General features: G+C 41.0%; 1 protein-coding gene across 14 annotated transcripts in view; it reads left to right on the forward strand.

The window, feature by feature from the left end:
• Window positions 1-20182, forward strand: part of MAP2 (microtubule associated protein 2) — a 321972-nt gene that overhangs the window by 208406 nt on the left and 93384 nt on the right. For all 14 annotated transcript variants that reach the window (XM_082262368.1, XM_082262379.1, XM_082262378.1 and 11 more), the window contains one exon: window positions 16008-16288. In XM_082262368.1, the coding sequence (XP_082118494.1) occupies window positions 16027-16288 (262 nt within the window). In that variant the 5' untranslated portion in view covers window positions 16008-16026. The remainder of the gene's footprint in view (window positions 1-16007; window positions 16289-20182) is intronic.

Raw genomic sequence — 20182 nt, forward strand, 5'->3', positions numbered from 1 at the left:
ATCTTCCAGTTCATAATCCAGACTGGTAGGTATCTCCGGGAGTCTAGGATTTCAGGAGTTTCCCAGGGCAAAGGGGAGACAGTAATTCCTCCAGTGTGTTCTGGATCTAAGTCATAGCTTCCCTGAAATAACTCTAACAGAAGCCTGCTTTATACATGTAACATCTCCAGACCAATTAAAATGGCTTGTTAAGGTATAAATGAGCATTGGCTGCGTTGAGTTTCTTCTAAATGGGGTAACATCACACATTCAACTTCTTTTCATGTTGTATGTCTTTTAGGGCATGAAATAATGTATATCAAAATAGATAAATATTACTACCCCTTGAACATGCTTGTTATAGCTCAATGAACACAAGAACAAATTCCAATGAACACAAGAACAAATGTTGACAAAACTGAGTTTTATAGAACAATTGTTTAGCTCATTACATGAAAATAGGATTAATAATATAACTTAAATTACAAAATCTTCAGTTTTACTCAAATTAGTGTATGCAAAAATGAATACACCCCACAACAAAAACTGTTACATCTAGTATTTTGTATGATCTCCATGATTCATAAGGACAGCACAAAGTCCATTCTTCACGAACGACCTCTTTTAGAGCCCGGATGCTGAATGGAGAGTGATGCTTAAGTTGTCTCTTCAGAATTCCCCATAGGTGTTCGATTGGATTCAGATCAGGAGACATACTTGGCCACAGAATCGCTTTCATACTGTTCTTCTTCAGAAATGCAACAGTGGCCTTAGATGTGTGTTATGGATCATTGTCCTGTTGGAGAAGTGCACGACGACCAAGGGTAAAGAGTGATGGTAGCATTTTCTCTTTCAATATAGAGCAGTACATCTGTGAATTCATGATACCATCAATGAAATGCAGCTCCCCGATACCAGCAGCACTCATGCAGCCCCACAGGACACTGCCACCACCATGTTTCACTGTAGGCACCATGCATTTTCTTTGTACTACTCACCTTTTCAACACCATACAGATTTTAAGCCATCAGTTCCAAAAACATGTATCTTGGTCCCATCATTCTAGTACAGAGTACAGAGTCCCAGTAGTCTTCTTCTTTTTCAGCATGGGCCCTAGAAAGTTCTAGGCTTTTTTTGTGCATGGGCTTTAGGAGAGGCTTCCTTCGTGGACGACACCCATGCATGCCATTCCCCTGCAGTGTACACCGTATTGTTTCACAGGAAACAATCACCCCAGTTTGGCTCTCTACTTCTTTAGCTAACTGCAGTGAACTTGCATGGTGATTGTCTTCAACCCCTCTCATCAGAGGACGTTCCTATTGAGGTGTTACCTTCCCTGGACAGCCTGAACGTCTCTGTGAGATGCTTGCTGTTTCATCTTTGTTAAATTTTTGTATCACTTTTGCTACAGTATTCTGACTGATAAGTAAAACTTTGCTGATCTTCTTATAGCCTTCACCTTTCTTGTGTAAAGAAATGATTTTCTTTCTCAGGCCTTGTGACATTTCTCTTCCATGTGGCGCCATTAGGGGGGTACAGCCCATACACTTGTAAGGGGGCCGATCATCTGGATGAGCCCGGCTGCCTGGCAGGAACGAGAGAAGGCAGGGGCGGGTGCAGAGGTGCTCTGTGGCTGCGCTGGTTTTCTGAGTCGGCATCTTCTGCTGCTCTGTTTCATTGAGCTCACATCAGGCTCTTTGCTGCCACCTCTAGCTACTTCCTGCATGCGCACTCCTCGTGTGTGCACTGTACACAGTACAGGTACTGTATCCTGGACTGCAGCTCCTCTCTGAGTCTCACCGACATGTGGAAAGAGGAGCTGGGACTAGAGAGACCACCTTACAAGTAAAGGCTATTGTACAAGTGGAGGGGGGGGTGTACAGGTGTGTGTATACATGTCTGTGTGTGTACATGTCTGTGCATGTACATGTGTGTGTGTCATATATATATATATATATATATATATATATATATATATATATATATATATACACACACAAGTGGGGGGGGCTGAGAGTTTACAGGTGTGAGGGGGCAGAGTTTATACAGGTGTGAGGGGAGGCTGAATGCTTACAGGCATGAGGGGGGGCTGGGCCGAGTGCATACAAGTGTGAGGGGGGCCAAGTACGTACAGGTGTGAGGGAGGCTGAGTGTGTACAGGTGTGAGGGGGGGCTGAGTGCATACAGGTGTGCGGGGGGGCTGAGTGCATACAGGTGTGAGGGGGGCTGAGTGTGTACAGGTGTGAGGAGGGGCTGAGTGTGTACAGGTGTGAGGGGGGCTGAGTGTGTACAGGTGTGAGGGGGGCTGAGTGTGTACAGGTGTGAGGAGGGCTGAGTGTGTACAGGTGTGAGGGGGCTGAGTGCATACAGGTGTGAGAGGGGGCTGAGTGCATACAGGTGTGAGGGGGGCTGAGTGCTTACAGGTGTGAGCGGGGCTGAGTGTGTACAGCTGTGAGGGGGGCTGAGTGCGTACAGGTGTGTGGGGGGGCTGAGTGCGTACAGGTGTGAGGGGGGCTGAGTGCATACAGGTGTGAGGAGGGGCTGAGTGCGTACAGGTGTGAGGGGGGGGGGGGCTAAATGTATAAGCTGTGTAAGGGGCCCCACAATTTCTGATGACTGCCCTGGGTGCCATTGCTGACAGCATGAAATGGGAGGGGTTTCTTTGTTAAGTAACACCCTTTTATAATCAGCTGTCTTCTGGACAACTGTTTAATAAACAATTAGATTCACTTGTAGTTAAATTCTTGTTAATTAGGATTTTGTTGTCTAACATTTAGGTTTTCTTCTAACATTTTCTTTGGGGAGTATTCATTTTTGTAACACGGTCTTGAATGCATTTGTTAGGAAAAAACCTTTTTTGTGTGTGCAAATTACCAAATCTTGGTTGCAAGCAATGGCCTGCATTTGTGGGAGTATTTTGCAGTATACTTTCCCATAGAAAATGTTTTATCTGAAAGGAAAGTAAAGGTTTTCTGACAAATTTGTTTGGGTGTACTCATTCCTGCTGAGCACTAAATATATATATATATATATATATATATATATATATATATATATATATCAAGAATGCTTTGACTTCAAGATCATGTAAAATGTGTAGGCAGTGGCTTTGACAGTACAGTAGAATGCATCCCATCCATGTGCAGCCTACCATATCAGCATGGAGATATTCCTGCAGGTGTCATATGTTCAGCAGAAGCCAGTAGTCAGCGGAAGTGATTAACAAGATGTAAAAATTGACCTGATTTATTTAGATTCACTCAGCTGTAGCACCAGGCCTGAAATTAGAAGGGACCGCTGATAGCTAGTGACCTGGACCTGTCTGGGCATGGAGTGCCCAAGGCTTATATAATTAGGTACTGGAGAGAAAGAAAGCTATCACATTGAACTCTATCCAAGAATGCAAGAGTAACTGATACAGAAATGTATACTGAGATAAAACTAATATTTTTATCTAGTTAAATGTCATTTCTGTTGCAGAGCAGTTTCTGACGCTGACAGGAATGCTTAAGCTTGGAATAATTATTTCCTAATGAGATTTAAACCTGAAATGTTAATTACTTAAAAATACAGTAGTTAAGAATTGGTTATGATTTAATTTTCCATATGTAACTGCAGATGTCTGTGATAAAGGACTTCCATTATGTATATCATAGATATCTCCCTAGTGTACAATATATGCCAGTAGTACAGGGAAAGGAACTTTTTACATTGCCAAGAATGCTGATTGTAAGATGTTTAGCTGCTTCTGCTTCTGAATGTGAACATTTGCATTGGTTGTTTATTGTCATAGATAAGTGGGGAAAATTGACAAATTATATGGCCAAGGTGTAAAGGAACCTTCAATTTATGGATACCAGAAGTATGAAATTGGTTGTGTAGTTTGTCACGTTACTTTTAGAAAGCACTTCAGGGTTTTTATAGTAGAATACTTGAAAGGCGATTGTTGAAGTCTAAATATAGTAAGATAAGGAGGCCAGATAATCAGTGATAATGCACATTGAGGTTGATTTACAAAAACTAGAGAGTGCAAAATTAGAGGCAGCTGTGCATGGTAGCCAATCCGCTTCTAACTTCAGCTCGTTCAATTAGGCTTTGACAAAAATCCGGGAAGCTGGTTAGTTTCTATGCAGAGCTGCACCAGATTTTGCTCTCCCCAGTTTCAGTAAATCAACTCTATTCATCTAAAATGGGTGGTCATAAAATGGATGACTAAAGACTGTATACCAAAGAGAGACTAAAGGAAGCAGAATTAGGTGAAAAAGACATATTGGAAAACCCAGAATATGGAGGTTAGAATAAATCAATAAGGATACTTGTATGACTGAAATCAGCAGGTGAGGTGCTATGGCCAACGATAGGAAAGCATAATTCTGAGGTTCAGAGAAAGTTGGTATATTTTGTTTTCTTTTAAAGGAGAAACACACTTTCAAAGCGTATCCTTTGTGCCCAGGTGCCAATGTTTTGTTCTTTACTTAAAGAATTTGTTGTGTTCCTTTCATCATGGCTTGTAACCTGTCAAGCTTTTTTTTACATTCTGCTCTGCTACTGAAGAGGATGCCCTTTGCCTCCACTAGAGGGAGATAGATAGGATGCTCATTCAAACCAATACAGAACCCTTCTCCTATCTCTTAGCAACTCCCATTAGGGGTGCTTGGTAACAGCCTTTTTAACAGCACAGAGGATTTAAAGTGCAAATCCACTTTTGCAGCAAAAATGGGATAACACCTGATTTATATGTGTTACATGTTGTCATTCACGTAGCATAAACAAAAAAAAAATCAAGAATTACTGCTTACCTTTTTACTTGCCTAAAACTCGTACCTAGCTTCCCACTTCTATGTAATGTTAAGGGGATGAAGTTATGAAGGTATATTTACCACAATTAACACTTTATTCTTAGTTGTAAACTAGATTGAACACTGTCTGTCCTAATAAAGGGCTAAAGATCTCAAAGCTTGGGTTGTGCATTTTATGCTAATGCACGTTTGACAGTCTGTTCCCACTTTGTCCCTCTTTATTGCACTTTCAAATTGTGCAGAACAGCTTTCAGTCTGGCAAAAGACCTGCTCCAAAGAAACAATAGAAATGTAAAAAATATTGTTTTTTTCTTTTTCAGAATTGTTTTTTGTTTTTAGTGCAAAAAATAACAATGGCAGAGGTGATCAAATATCACCAAAGAAAGCTCTACTTATGGGGGAAAAAAGTACATACATTTTATTTGGGTACAGCATTGCATAACCACGCAATTGTCAGTTAAAATAACAGTGCCATATCACAAAAAATGGCTGGTCTATAAGGGGGGTAAAACCTTCTGGTCCTTAAGTAGTTAAAGTCTGCATAAAGTCAGGTGACTTTGAGGTAAATTTGTGCTGACTTCAATAGTCTAATCATATGTGAGTAAAAATGGTGTCCCAATTTGTTTCTTTCACATGATTGGGTATGCTTTGCAAAGCAAATTTTACCTTTGTTTCACCTCATTTACTAACATAAGTGAAAATTCACTGTGGAAATACATTTTGTAAGTGAAAATGCTCTACTCTTTTAGTAAACCAGGGGTCAATATCTTCAGTTAATTACATAATAAAGTGGATAAAGGGAAGCTACATTGTGTTTAAGCCAGTTTAATTTTGATTAAGTTTTTATGTTGTATTATATTTTATTACTACATCCTATATGCCATCATTATTTTTATAAAAAGAACTTTAATACAGGACAAAGGATTCACAAAGCACTATAGGTTAGCTAAATGACAACACAACAGACTCTCTCTGTTTTTTTTTTTTAATAGAGATTTTATTAAGTTTTACAAACATACAAACTAAAGAATGCTTGATTGCTTCATACATTGGAATGAGTTTGGAACCAACCACAATCCAAAAACGTATCCCACATAAATAATTGGATAGCTCATTGCATAGATGTTGGGGAGACATGGATATATAATAAGTGTGATGTAACAGCATTCTAAAAGGAAGAAAAGAAAGAAAGAAAAAAATGGGGAGGGGGCTTAAGGGGAGTGTCAGGTCATCCAAAATTACATAAATCATAAAGGCTCATGGCGACTACTTTCCTACTTGGAAAAGTAAGGCTGGATATATCAACACCCTCTCTGATTTTAAGGTTGGGGTTTTTCTTAAAGTGAAACTTTAAATAAAAAAATAAATAAAAAATCGGGGAACATGCAGGATTATTTAATTTAGAAGAGACATACAAGGTTCACATATAGTCCTGACCATTATAAAAAAACATTTGTGAACAGACATGCTTTATTTATTCAAAGCAGATCTAACCCCAATCACAAACATCTCAACATCTCATCAATATCTAGTGATTTATATATATATATTTTATACACACACACACACATATATATATATATATATATATATATATATATATATATATATATATATATATATATATATATATATTGTACATTAATGGCTGTGTGTTGAGTTATTTTGAGGGGAAGCAAATTTACACTGTTATACAAGCTGTACACTCACTACTTTACATTGTAGCCAAGTGTCATTTCTTCAGTGATGTCACATGAACAGATAGAATAAAATATTTACAAAAATGTGAGGGGTGTACTTACTTTTGTGAGATATTGTATGTATATATATATATATATATATATATATATATATATATATATATATATATATATATATATATATATATTGTATATAATTCTATTCCCAACACTTTACTGTGTTAGTTGCATTAAATGACCTTTATAATAATCAGTCAACATACATGATATGATGTGGAAAGAGAGAAAATTAATATTGTATCTACTTGCTGAATGGAGGATTGTGCTCGGAACGATAAAAAGAATCAATTTAACCAGCATTCATTTGACTTGAAATGGAGTAATAGTGTCTAGCCCTTTCCTTTCTTGCCACACAATGCAGCCCTTTCACCAGGCCACTCTCTGAATTTCTCATCTTATTGCAAAGTCTTAACTGTCCTGAAAATAGAGCGTTTGTTGGAGCTCTAAGAGGAGCAATTGGAATGATTTATTTGAAAAAAACAGGAACAATGATGGTCTGTTGTGAACCACAGCTTTGCTTCTGTTTGGCATAAATAAAGCACCTTAAATAAAGAAGGATTGGGTTAATTTTTTAGCAACAGGAAATGTCACAGAAATATAGGCAATTGGGTATTATGAATGAAATATACTACTAAAGTTAACCCATCAACCAGTAGTTGTATTAGTTTCCTTTTTTCAGCCTTTTTAAATTTATTTGCACCTGATCATCCTGCTGGTATCATATTTGCTATACTAGGGTGACAACATTTACTCACTGTACTGTATCTATATGGAAAAGCAGCTTTCTCATCCAAGGCCTTCTCACTTCTGATTTAGACTATAAAATACCTCCCTCTCTCCTCATTTATGTAACACATTGTGGAATGTTCTGTAGTTCACAGAGGAGAACTGAGCAGGGATTTCAGTATAGAACAGGCAGACAAGATGGGAAGTAACAGGCTCACAGGATTTTTGTCAGGATCAACAGGTATTATTTTACATCTGAAAACAAACAGTTAACAGGCAAAACACCTTCACTTATATATTTAACAGAGCAAAAGGAGACACATTGGAGAAACTTATTGTTGGAGTTTGCATACATTTTAAAACATTTTAATTTATTGTCCTGCCTAAAAGCAGACCACTCATTGTGAGTGTTAATGGGCACCCCTGTGGCGCTGGTTTCCATTGGTTACTAAGCACATTATTTCTTTAAATTCAAAGCTAAGCCCTACTTCTGGAAATGAACAGGACAAGGTTAAATTCAAACCTAAGCTCTACTTCTGGAGATTACCAGGACAAGAAAACATATCATAAGATAAATATGGAGGCTGCCATTGCTTTGCTTGGATTTTCTGCTGACCCACTCACTGGTTTCAACTGGCATGGAACAAGTGTATGAATTGGGGAAGTCAGAGAAACATCAGAACTCCTTATTTGCTAAACTAGAGGGTCAGCATGACAGATAGGCAACTAACATTGGCAGCACTAGAGGTCAATACTGGCAGCCTACCTGTTTTCCTATTAACCTCTAAATTTTATACCCCAAATGTTTAAAAGCTTACCCCTAGTAACAAACTGAAACCACAAAAAGAAAGGCACACAGGCTAGCCTTTTCTTGAGAACAAAAGTAAAGCATGCTTTTTATGGCATCTACTATTAGTTAAGACTAATGTTCGACCCCTTAAATTACTGACAAGCATGCTTTTAATGTCCAATCTTAAAATGATTGTGAACCCTTCTAAAAAAAAAAAAAGCATGTCAAACTTACTTGCGCTGGTTTTTCACAGAGCAGCCCTTATCTTCCTCTTCTTGAGTCCCCCACCAGTGCTCCTGGCTCCTCCTTTCCGCCAAGTGCCCACCATAGCAAACGTCTTGCAATGAGAGCACTTGTGCTGTCTCACTCCCGAGCCTGCTCTGTATGTCCATAGATTGGCCCAACCCCTTCTCCCTTCTTACTGGCTGTGATTGACAGCAGCGGAAGCCAATGTCAATGCTGTGTCTTAGCCTATGAGGAGATAGAGAGCTGAGAGAGCTGCTGCTCTCATGCTCAGCACTGGATCGAGATCAGGCTCAGGTATGTTTAAGCGGGGCTGAGGGGTGGTGGGGAACTGCACTCAGAATGTTTCTTTACCTCAATGCAGAGAATACATTAGGTAAAAACTTCAGTTAATAGAACCACTTTAAATAGTTAACCTAGTGTAAAATAAACAAAGCTTAACCACTTTATGACCGCCCGTTATAGTGCGGCAGACAGCCACTCCTGCGCAAACTGCCGTAGCACACAGGCAGCTAGGGGGCAGTCAGGGGGCAGATCGCCGCCATTACTAGGAAAAACAATAAAAATTACATAAATCTTTCCCGTAGTTAGTAGACGCAATAACTTTTGCGCAAACCAATCGAAATACGCTCATTTCGATTTTTTTTTCCAAAAATATGTAGCATTAAACAAATTGGCCTAAAATGTTAAAAAACTTTGATTTTTAATTTTTTTTGGGAATGTTATATAGCAGAATGTGAAAAATATAGGTTTTTTTCAGAATTGTCGCTCTTTTTTCGTTTATAGCGCAAAAAATAAAAATTGCACAGGTGATCAAATACCACCAAAAGAAAGCTCTATTTGTGGGAAAAAAGGACATCAATTTTGTTTAGGTACAGCGTTGCACAACGGCGCATAACGCAGTGCCAAATCACAGAATATGGCCTGGTCATTAAGGGGCAAATCCTTCCGGTCCAGAAGTGGTTAAATAATACGATCCTTTATTTAGGGTGTAACATGTTCCAGCTTGTTCCCCACTCACCACCACCACTCCACCCCCCCCCCTTCAACTGTGACAGGGGGTGGGGGATCCGCTCACTGCAACTGCTGTCACATGTCAAAATCAGAGCAGCTAACTCACAGCCTATTCATTCACATGGATTTGTGAATTAGACAACTAAAAGTCCCATCTTCCACCACCGCACGGCACTGCTGATGAGCACCCTCTTAGTCCATTCATTCTTCCTCCAGATTTGTAACTGAAAGCCCATACAGAGGTATACGCCCACAACTAGAGGGAGAGTGTACAGTAGCCTGACATTGCACCGCAATCTGCTTTGCAGACTCCTATAGGAAAATATAATGCACTTTTGTTTTACAAACACAAATATGTGCATTTATTAAGTGTTCCTAAAAAGTGAACTTACCTCAATACCGGCCCATAGTACATATACGTCCTGAGTTTAAAGCTAAATACCGGTGTTATGGCAGCAGATAGCTGCCATAACCCTGGTATTTTTTTAAACTGCAGGCGATGGCCTTTCCGATAAGGGTGGTCCCAGCGGCGGATTCACCGCGAGATCACCCTCCGGGATGGCGGAAGGGGTGCGCCCCCCTCCCGTCGCGTCCCGGTCCTTTTCCCCGCTTACCGGACCCGCCGGCAGCGGGGAAAACGATCGGGTCCCGGATCCTCACAGACAGGATGTCGAGTGAGGGCAAGCTTGCCCTCACTCGACTCTATTGTCTTGGAGGACCGGAGCGACGGCAAACGTCGTTGCCGAGCAACCGGCTTAAAGGTCCCTTTTTTTTTTGTAATTTTTTTTTTTTTCCTTTCTATCTTTATTAGTGTACTTGTGAGATCTGAGGACTTTTTGACCCCAGATCTCACAAAAAAGAGGTCCTGTCGTGCCTTTTTCTATTACAAGGAATGTTTACATTCCTTGTATTAGAAATAAAAATGATCATTTTTTTTTTTAAAAAATGGTGTAAAAATAAAAAATAATAAATAAAATAAATAGTAAAAAAAAAAAATTAAAGCGTCCTGTCCCCGTTAGCTCGCGCGCAGAAGCGAACGCACACGGAAACCCCGCCCACATATGTAAACGGTGTTCAAACCACACATGTGAGGTATCACCGCGATCGTTAGAGCGAGAGCAATAATTTGAGCCCTAGACCTCCTCTGTAACTCTAAGATGGCAACCTGTAGAAATTTTTAAAGTGTCGCCTATGGGGATTTTTAAGTACCAAAGTTCGTCGCCATTCCGTGAGCGTGCGCAATTTTGAAGCATGACATGTTGGGTATCTATTTACTCGGCGTAACATTATCTTTCACATTATGGAAAAAAATTGGGCTAACTTTACTGGATTCTAATTTTTAATTCAAAAAAGTGATTTTTTTCCAAAAAAATTGCGTTTGGAAGACCGCTGCGCAAATACGGTGTGATAAAAAATATTATAATAATCTCCATTTTATTCTCTAGGGTCTCTGCTAAAAAAAAATATATAATGTTTGGGGTTCTAAGTAGTTTTCTAGCAAAAACAACTGATTTTAGCTCATAAACACCAAATGTCAAAAATAGGCCTAGTAGGCAAGTGGTTAATGTGTATTTGTTATATTTTTGAGGATTAATTTCATTATTGAACAACTACAGTGCTCTCTGTCAATCCAAAATGTTAATAAGCCTCAAACCTGAATATTTAGGAAAGTAAAAGTGAAGTTTTTGCTTTCTTAGGAGAATATCTATGTGTGCACAATTATTGGGCAACTATTAATGTGCAGAATTTTTATGCAACTAAATGAAAAATGAAAATTTTCCCATCTCTCTCACTTTTCCATTTTATCTGTTAAAGAGAGAATAATAAACAAACAACTCAAAATTTACAAATAATCATTTTTGACATTTAAAAGAAATCAGTGAGCAATATAGCCACCCTTCTTTTCAATAACAGTCATAAGCCTTCCATTCGTGGAGTCTGTCAGTTTCTTGATCTGTTACCAACTTTTTGTGCAGCAGCAACCACGGCCTCCCAGACACTGTGTAGAGGTGTACTGTTTTCCTTTCCCTGTAAACCTCCCATTTAAGAAGGGCCCACAAGTTCTCAATAGAGTTTAGGTCAAGTGAGGAAGGGGGCCCTGTCAACATTCTTTCATCTTTAAGGCCTTTACTGGCTAGCCACACAGTGGAGTACTTCGATGCATGCGATGGAGCATTGTCCTGCATAAATATCATAGTCTTCCTTAAAGATGCAGGCTTTTCCTGTACAGCTGCTTGAAGAAAGTGTCTTCTAAAAAATAGCAGTAGGTTTTGAAGTTCATAATAATACCAGGCCATACCAGTACCCCACCTACACCTTGCTGGTGTCTGATTTGAAGTGGAGCTCTGTGCCCGTTACTGATCCAGCCACAGGTTCATCCATCTGGTCCGTCAAAAGTCATTCTCATCTCATCAGTCCATAAAACTTTTGAAAAATCTCTCTTCAGATATTTCTTGGCCCAGTCCTGATGTTTTAACTTACGTGTCTTGTTCAGTGGTGGTCGGGTTTCAGCTTTCTTTACCTTGGCTATGTCTCTGAGCACTGAACACCTTGTACTTATGGGCACTCCATGTAGGTTGCAGTTCTGGAATATGATAGCGCTGGAGGATAATTGGTTCCTGGTAGCTTCACGTTTGATTCTTCTCAAATCTTTGGCAGTTTATTTGCGGGGGTTTTTTTATCAGCACTTTTGTTGTGGCCCTGTCGAATATTTGCAACAAAACATTTGATCTTTCTTTAAACATGCCCCAATATCTTAGCAATTTCAAGGATGCTGCAACCCTCTGAAAGATTTTTTTACCATTTTTTCACTTTTCCCACTCAGTTAAATCTCTTTTTTGCTTGAGGAAAACAAGTTGCCTAAATATTATGCACACCTTGATTTAGGGCAGGGGTGGGGAACCTACGTCTCAGGGGCCATATGCGGCCCTCTAAGTCATTTGGTCTGGCCCCCCGTGCAGCTGAGTCTGTGTCTCTCAGCTGATCTGTCAGAACGGAGCCGATGCTTCCTGTATAGTTCCGGCTCCATTCTGACAGACTGAGTGAGTCACAAGCGGAGTGATATCAAATGCACTCCGCCTGTGACCAATACAGGAAACATCGCCTCTTCCTTCAGCGCAGCGCTGCTGCTAGCCAGCATTTCCCGCCAGCAGCACACACAGCAGTACCAGCCAGACCCAGCAGTACCAGCCAGAGCCAGCAGTACTCACAGCAGTATAAGCCAGAGAGAGCAGTACCCACAGCAGAACCAGCAGTACCAGCAGTACCCACAGCAGAACCAGCAGTACCCACAGCAGTACCCACAGCAGAACCAGCAGTACCCACAGCAGTACCAGCCAGAGCCAGTAGTACCCACAGCAGTACCAGCCAGAGTCAGCAGTACCCACAACAGTACCAGCCAGCAGTACCTACAGCATAGTACCAGCCAGCAGTACCCACAGCAGTACCAGCCAGCAGTACCAGCCTGAGCCAGCAGTACCCAAGGCAGTACCTAAAGCACAATACCAGCCTGAATCAGCAATACCACAGCAGTACCAGCCTGAGCCAGCAGTACCCACAGCACAGTAAAGCCAGCAGTACCAGCCTGAGCCAGCAGTACCCACAGCAGTACCAGCCAGCTGTACCCACCAGCAGTACCAGCCAGCTATACCCACCAGCATTACCCGCCTGCAGTTCTTTTCAAAACTTACCACCACAAAGTCGACTGCGCTCCAGACTGACCGACGCAAGCCTGGAAAACCAGTTGCGAGTAGCAACATCATCAATGCCAGCTAACATCACACACCTCACCAAAGAGAAGCAGTTGCAGCCATCCCATTAGGGATGAGTTAATTACATTTTTGACCAAATATAACAGGCACATTTTTAAGTTGATAATTTTGTACGGTCCCCGAATGATTTTTATAAATACCCAAATGGCCCTTGGCAGAAAAAAGGTTCCCCACCCCTGATTTAGGGTGTTGCTCTCCTTAGGCCACACTTTCCCTCATTACACAAATACACATCACCTGATATGCTCAAATCGAATAAGCATATAGGTTTATGCAGCTTGAAGTTGTACAATATGCATAAAAATGATGATTTAGTAAAAATACTCACTTGCCTAAAATTGTGCACACAATGTCATTCCAAGTTATTATGTGTTATATTTTTGTAAAAATAATTCATTTACAGATTTAAAGCCACAAGGGGCAGTCACATGCTTCTCAGATATAAAGGAAGATCTAGAAAGTGCATGTTTTCCAGACTGGATGTAATTTAGTAGGGATAGTTACCATATACTCTTAGTGATATACACCCAGCTTTTATTGCAGACTCAGGGAACATAATGCTTTCCTCTGCATGGCCCAACCAGTGGCACATACTTACCATCTTTTTGCTGCCTCAGTCTGCCTCCTGCCTCAGTCTTCAGTCCTCGCTCCATATGACATCATTGGGTACCTAGAAGTGAGTCACATGCTGCCCCATAGCTAGAAGAGGGCAAAGTGAAGATGAGTACCCTGTTTCCCCGAAAATAAGCCCTACCTCGAAAATAAAAGCTAGCATTATTTTTGGGGATGGCTGCAATGTAAGCCCTACCCCCAAAATAGGCCCTAGTTAAAGTCGTTGAAAAAACATATAATCCTTTTTGAAAAAGATTTTGTAATGTGCAATGTGTCTCCTTTTTGTAACTTTTTGGTGGAAAATACCTTTTCTATATCGTTCATCGACAGACGCAGCTCCATCTAGTCAGAGACTATAGGGTTATGCTCTTCCTAACAGGAATAGGCACTAGGCAGGAAAAAAGCTTAACCGCACTTATGGGGGCCGCCCCTGCATTTTTAACCCCCCACACCCTGCTATCATCAAGCAGTTTGTTTCTGCCTAGTGTAAGGAATTGAACCTAGCTTCCTGCTGGGAATTCGGTCTTAGCTTTTATAGGAAAGTTTGTTAGTTTGTGATTTTTTTATTTTCACTAGTTAGTTCCTGAGGACCAAGATCCAGAGGAACTGCAAGCAATAGCTGGCTGAGGTTTCGCACTGGATAATCTAGATCCTTAAGGTCTCCCAGCCTGGACAGCGAGTGTGAGCAGGTTATAGTCCAGAACTATGCCTCGCCAATCTGATGTCTAAGGTACATTTTGTCATTGCTAGTGCTGCCAGCCTCAAACGTCTTCCACCCTCACCTCCATCTGTCCAGGTTGAATAAAGCGACTCTGGTACCAGTGAAAGAGTCTCCTTGTCCCGCCATTTACATGTGGTAGCAGGTCACATATTAAAGACTACCTTTGTGAATGTTTTGGTAGTGCAGACTACGGAATGGGTGAAGTTACTTAAAAGTAACTTGGAAGCTGAACGGATCCCCCTCTGTGGTTTTCAAACTACTGGACCAGTTGGCTTAAGCCCTGGTGTTTATGTGTGCTATGTCCCTGGGTTCAGCCCCATTTGTGGCCAGGGCATCGGCAGTGGGGATTGCTATTAGGCGCATGGTATGGCAAAAAAGCATGTCGGCAGACCAGGCTTCTAAAAAGGCCTTGACTGATCTTCCCTACTTAGGAGAGAGGCTGTTTGGATCCTTTCTGGACAAGTTGATCAAAGGTATCACGGGGGGACAAGAGCATCATCTTCCCCAAACCTCTAAGGGCAGGGCGCCGCGTCCTAGGCGGGGGCCTTCCTTTAATGCTAATAAACCTCTTTTTCGTGCCTCCGGGTTCCAAGAAGCCATGGTCGGGGAAAGCAAGACTGGCCATTCTGGACCTGCAGACAAGACCTAGTTTGCATGAAGGGGCCCCCTTATCCTATTCTGGGGTGGGGGGACGTCTTTGTTTCTTTCTGGAACCCTGGACCTCCTTGATTAAGGACAATTGGGTTTGCAAACTGGCCCAATCTGGGTTCAAGATCGAATTCTGGTCTCGCCCATCGGACAGGTTCTTCCCATCCAATCTTCAACTATCCCCAGTCCGGTTAAGGGATTTGCAAGGGGCAGTACACGATTTGCTGTCGTAAGGAGTTATTGTACCGGTTCCTTTTTAAGGAACGTTTTCAAGGGATTTATTCAAACCTCTTCACCGTGCCCAGGAGGGAAGGCAAGTTGCGTCCCATTCTGGATCTCAAGGCCCTGAACCGCTTCATGCGGGTACAGAAGTTTTGGATGGAATCCATCTGCATGGTAGTGGCGTTACTACACCAGGGAGATTTCTTAGCCTCCATAGAGATCAAGGACGCATATCTACACATCCCTATTTACTCTTGACACCAGCAATTTCTTTTCTTTGCGGTCGTAGAGGAGCATTATAAATTTGTGGCGTTACCATTTGGTCTCGCCACAGTTTCAAGAGTGTTAACCAAGGTCTTAGCACCGGTATTGGCATTACTGCACCAGTGGTGCCAGCATCCGCACAGTCATCCATTCCAACTCTCCCAATTTGGCTCCCAGAGTGGGTGGTGCCCCTCTGAATTTGGTGCCTAGGGCACATTCCCCCTTGCCACCCCTCCCCCCCTAGTTTCGAACCTGCTCTCCACGTCCCAGAAAAATAGTTTAGATTATTGGCTTTTAAACTAATTTGCCCTTGAGTATATATGTGGTTGTTTTGTAGACACTACACATTGCTCTGGGACATGGATTTATCTAAATGACTTAATGTAGTGTATTAAGAACTATGCAATATGTTTGTGCAATTTAACTACTACATTGCCAATTACTTTTCTGTAATTGCAGATTTGTGGTTGGAAGAAGCATGACGGATAACAGGCAGGATGAGCCCAAACCATCCCACTGGGCACCAGGGCAGCTCTCTGAGGCCTCATCCCTTCCTCACGCCACAGACATGAAGGAACAAGGAGGAGCAGGAGATGGGATAGTCCACAGCTCAAATGGTATTCCCTTCCGAGAGACAGAGGAAAGAGGATATGGGGAGCGGGCTCTCCAGGACTCCCATCGCACAAGCAAGGAGAATGGCATCAATGGAGAAATGACATCTGCAGATTCAGAAACAGCAGGTATTAACACATTAAACTCACATATTTTTAAAAATATATACATTGTAACTTTTTTTTTGCAAGTGCTGATGCAAGTGCTGATTGTATTTTATTTACTTTTTTAAATTGCAAAAAAAAATTTTTTGTATATTGATGAATAATAAATTATGTGTGTCAAAGAGAACTTTTTTGTCCATAGCAACCAATCAGATTCCAGCTGCCATTATACAAGTTGAAGTCTAAACATTTTATTCATAATACCGTTGGTTTCTATAACAAAAGTAATGTGAATAAAACAAAAACACCTACAAAGTGCTTACATAGTAAAAGGGAATGTAAAGGTAAGATAGTTTGGCAGCTGAAGTTGCGTTGTAGGATACAATGTATTAATAGGAGTAGTCAGGAACATCAGTTCCCATAAAGTAGAGTACAAGGTGATTGTACGGCTTGGAGGCTTTGAGACTGATTGTTTGTGAAACAGAGCTCCAAATGGTGGTAGCAGCGGGGTGGAGATCCTAGGGATATAAGTAAGAAATAGGACTAAGAAAAAGAGGGAAAGTTTGTCAACTAAGGGGCTGGTGTAGTAAATGTGAGCTGGAAGAAAAATCTTTTGTTACCCACAATAAACGAATCAACTTGACTGGTTGAACTAAATTTCTGTAGTGAAGGATTAATACATTAAAATGAGATTGTGGTTGATGGTTAATTGTTGTTTGCTCTTGCAGCATAATTTTCATTGTTCAGCAACTAAATGTTCTGTTGTTGTCAGTCTGTCAGTCCCTTATTTCCAAAGAAAAGTAAGTATTCCTTTCCCCTCTTGTATATTAAAATCACACCCAAAAATGTAGATAAATGTAGATAAATCCAGGCAGTATTGTGAGGAAAAACAGTTCTGACAACAACATGGTGTTTTGTCCACTGTAGACACCCTGAGGAGAAATGGGGGTGCTAGATTGTTGGCATTGAAAGGATGAATCCAATTAGTTTTTGCAGGCAACACAATAGCATAACATAGAAATCTTAAGTTTAATGTGGGTTCAGTAAACAGTTTGAGGACCCATACTGAAGAAGAGGTTTAAATTGGTCAGATGATGGGGGCAGAATCTTCTTAAAGAGGTATCTCTTCATGTCTTTAAAAGGTTTAATGCTGTCCTTGCATTGTTCATTTATTAATAAAATAGGCGTTAGCCTTTCACCTTAAAGTATTGCTAAACCCACAACAGTAATATCAACCTGTTTATGCAGTAAAGCATGCTTGGTATACTCACTGTGGAACCTAAGGGGTGAATCCTCTGCATTGTGTAAAAAGACTGTTTGATCCTGTTCTGTCCCAAATCCACCTCATGATAAGATACAGCCTTTTGAGTCACTCTGCACATGCTCAGTTAGGTGTGCATTGCTAGAGAATTGTTTTTTCTTGGGAGGGTGCATGTGATCAGCACAGGGCCAATCAGCACTGTCCAGACAGAGGGTCAGGGGTCCTGCAGCCTCATAGGACAGTCTTAGGAGAATGTAAACTCCTCCTACAAGCTTTACCAAGATACTGAAAGAAGTATCAAGGCTGCTATTTACTGCTGATGAAAAAAGGTATTTCACAGTTCATATTTACTAAAATAATTGCATTTCCATGTCCGGATATAGTAGATGCAGGGTCCTGGGTTTAGTAACACTTTAAATGATCTATCTGCCCCTATTCACACACTTGAACATTTTGTAGCCTAATGTTAAAAGCTCCAAAACACTTGAGAAGTAAAATCCCATGCTTTTACATGTTCCCTGTTCCCATTTGAGCATTCAGGTGTCTGTAGCTCAGCACCTGAATCTCAAAAAATGAAAGGTACATGAACTAGTTTTAAAGCAAAAAGAGAAATTTTTAGCCCCATTGACTTCAAACGCCCATTATGCAAGTTTTTTTAGATGCTCCTAAAACAAAAGTATACAGGGCCAAAAATGCAGGCCAAAAGTGTAGCTCCTTTCTGGCACTTCACTGTTAAAAATGCATAATAAAACTTTCAAGGATAACCTCAAAATCACCTACATATGTTATGTTCAAGTGTGCAAGAGGCTTACACGAAGAACAGCTGAACAGACAAAGCCAAAAGATGCTTACTTTAAGACCATGAACAGTTTAATATAAAATGTGTTTTGTACTAAATCACACACGGTGTTACAGTAGCAATCTTTTGGCCTTGTCTGTTCAGCTACCTTTTGTCTACATATTATAGGTTACAAGCCAGCATCCAACACAATCAGGATGAGTCAGTGCATATTGAATTGGGTGCTGTAATCTCAGAGAGTTTTTCATTAATGCTGTATATTGATTGTTAAATGATCTCCTACCCAGTTCAGAAATAAATATAAATGCGCTACTAGTGAATAAGTTAAAGAAGAGGGTAGATAGCAATAGTGTTGGGCCAAAAGTCCTTGGGTGCTATTCCAGTATCAGCTTCTAGACTTTCAGCCTAGCCCCCTATTCTTCTTATAAGATGCTAGTTGTGCAGTGCTGGAACAGTGTATTTGTGTTTTATATTACACTTCATAATATACACAGCATTTACTGGCCACTGCAGAGCTTGTTGACTTTGTAAAGCCCTTTTTAATGTCTCCCTAGCTGCTTTCTAAAGGATTCAGCATATTAGACTACAATTAGTTTTATGAACCTTAGCTATCACTAAAGCTCCAGCATTGCAGTCATTCTTTTTTTTTTTTTGAAGCACATGTAGTTGACCGTGGATAGATTGTTAAAATGAATCTCTAGCTAGAGGCATTAAACTGCATTGCTGAAATTCTCTGAAGTATGAAAAGGTCAGCCCTGGTGCCATTTAGATTTTGTTATGATGTTTGGCTGGAGGGAATGTGCTATTCTAGGTGCAAATATGTTCTTTTGCCATTTGGTTATTTTATACGAGATGGTGGCGCCAGTTACTGATGCATTCACAATTAAATAAGGAATTGTGAGCTAGAAACGATGCAATGCAGATGGGAGTTTTTTTATACCACTTTTAGATCCTGTTTCACAGGACAAATCAGTAAAGCCTACCTGCTGTTCATACACAGCTAAACTGGTATTTTGTGTCCTAAACTAAATGTGAGAATATTATAATGAATTAGTGAAATGACTGAGACATAAATGTTTGAAATGTTAGGTGGAGGGGAGGAACCTGTATGCAAAGTTCTGGAACCATCCCCCATTGGAATGAAGAATTCAAAGCATGTTCCAGGTTTCCCTGGGGGATGGGGAGGCGACAGGGAGACAATGGAAAAAATGGGGATTTGAGTGTGCCCAAAAGCCAAAACTAAAAAAGGATAATAGCTAAAGACCCGGGCCATCTTACCGAAAGGGCATGCTGGGCAGTTGCCCAGGGGCCCCACCTGCCCAGCGATCTAGCTCCAGCCAAACTTTAGTCCCAATTTCCGTGTGCATCCCACCGCTGAACTTAGCAGGTGGCAAGCGCCTGTCGGCCCTGCGCTGCTGTCAGGCCACTTGGGTCGTGGAGGGGGAGCCCACAACTGCAGGAATGTCTGTCTGCCTCCACGGAAACAGGCACACAGGACAGTCGAGTCTGACTCCCATCCGTGTGTGTGTTCACTGGACCCAGCCACCGAACTTGGAAGCTGTCATTAGCCTGGCACATCTTTACCAATAAATATCCCCATATCAATAATTTGCATTTTTATTCTCATGGTTGATTGTGTAGGCAGGGCCCCAGTGCACTGCATTGCCTGGGGCCTTTTAATGCTCTTAAGATGGCACTGGCTGAGACATAAAGAATATTTCATGTTCAACATGTCATCATACAATACAAATATCCAAATGTTGAATGATTCCAAGGTGAATATGGATCATATGTTTGAAATGTCTAAATGGCAAGTTTGCTTGACAGAAGACTTCTCAATGCATTTATACTTACTACC

Source organism: Pelophylax lessonae (genome assembly GCF_965119305.1).
Source record: "Pelophylax lessonae genome assembly, chromosome: 6".
In the NCBI taxonomy this organism is placed as follows: domain Eukaryota; kingdom Metazoa; phylum Chordata; class Amphibia; order Anura; family Ranidae; genus Pelophylax; species Pelophylax lessonae.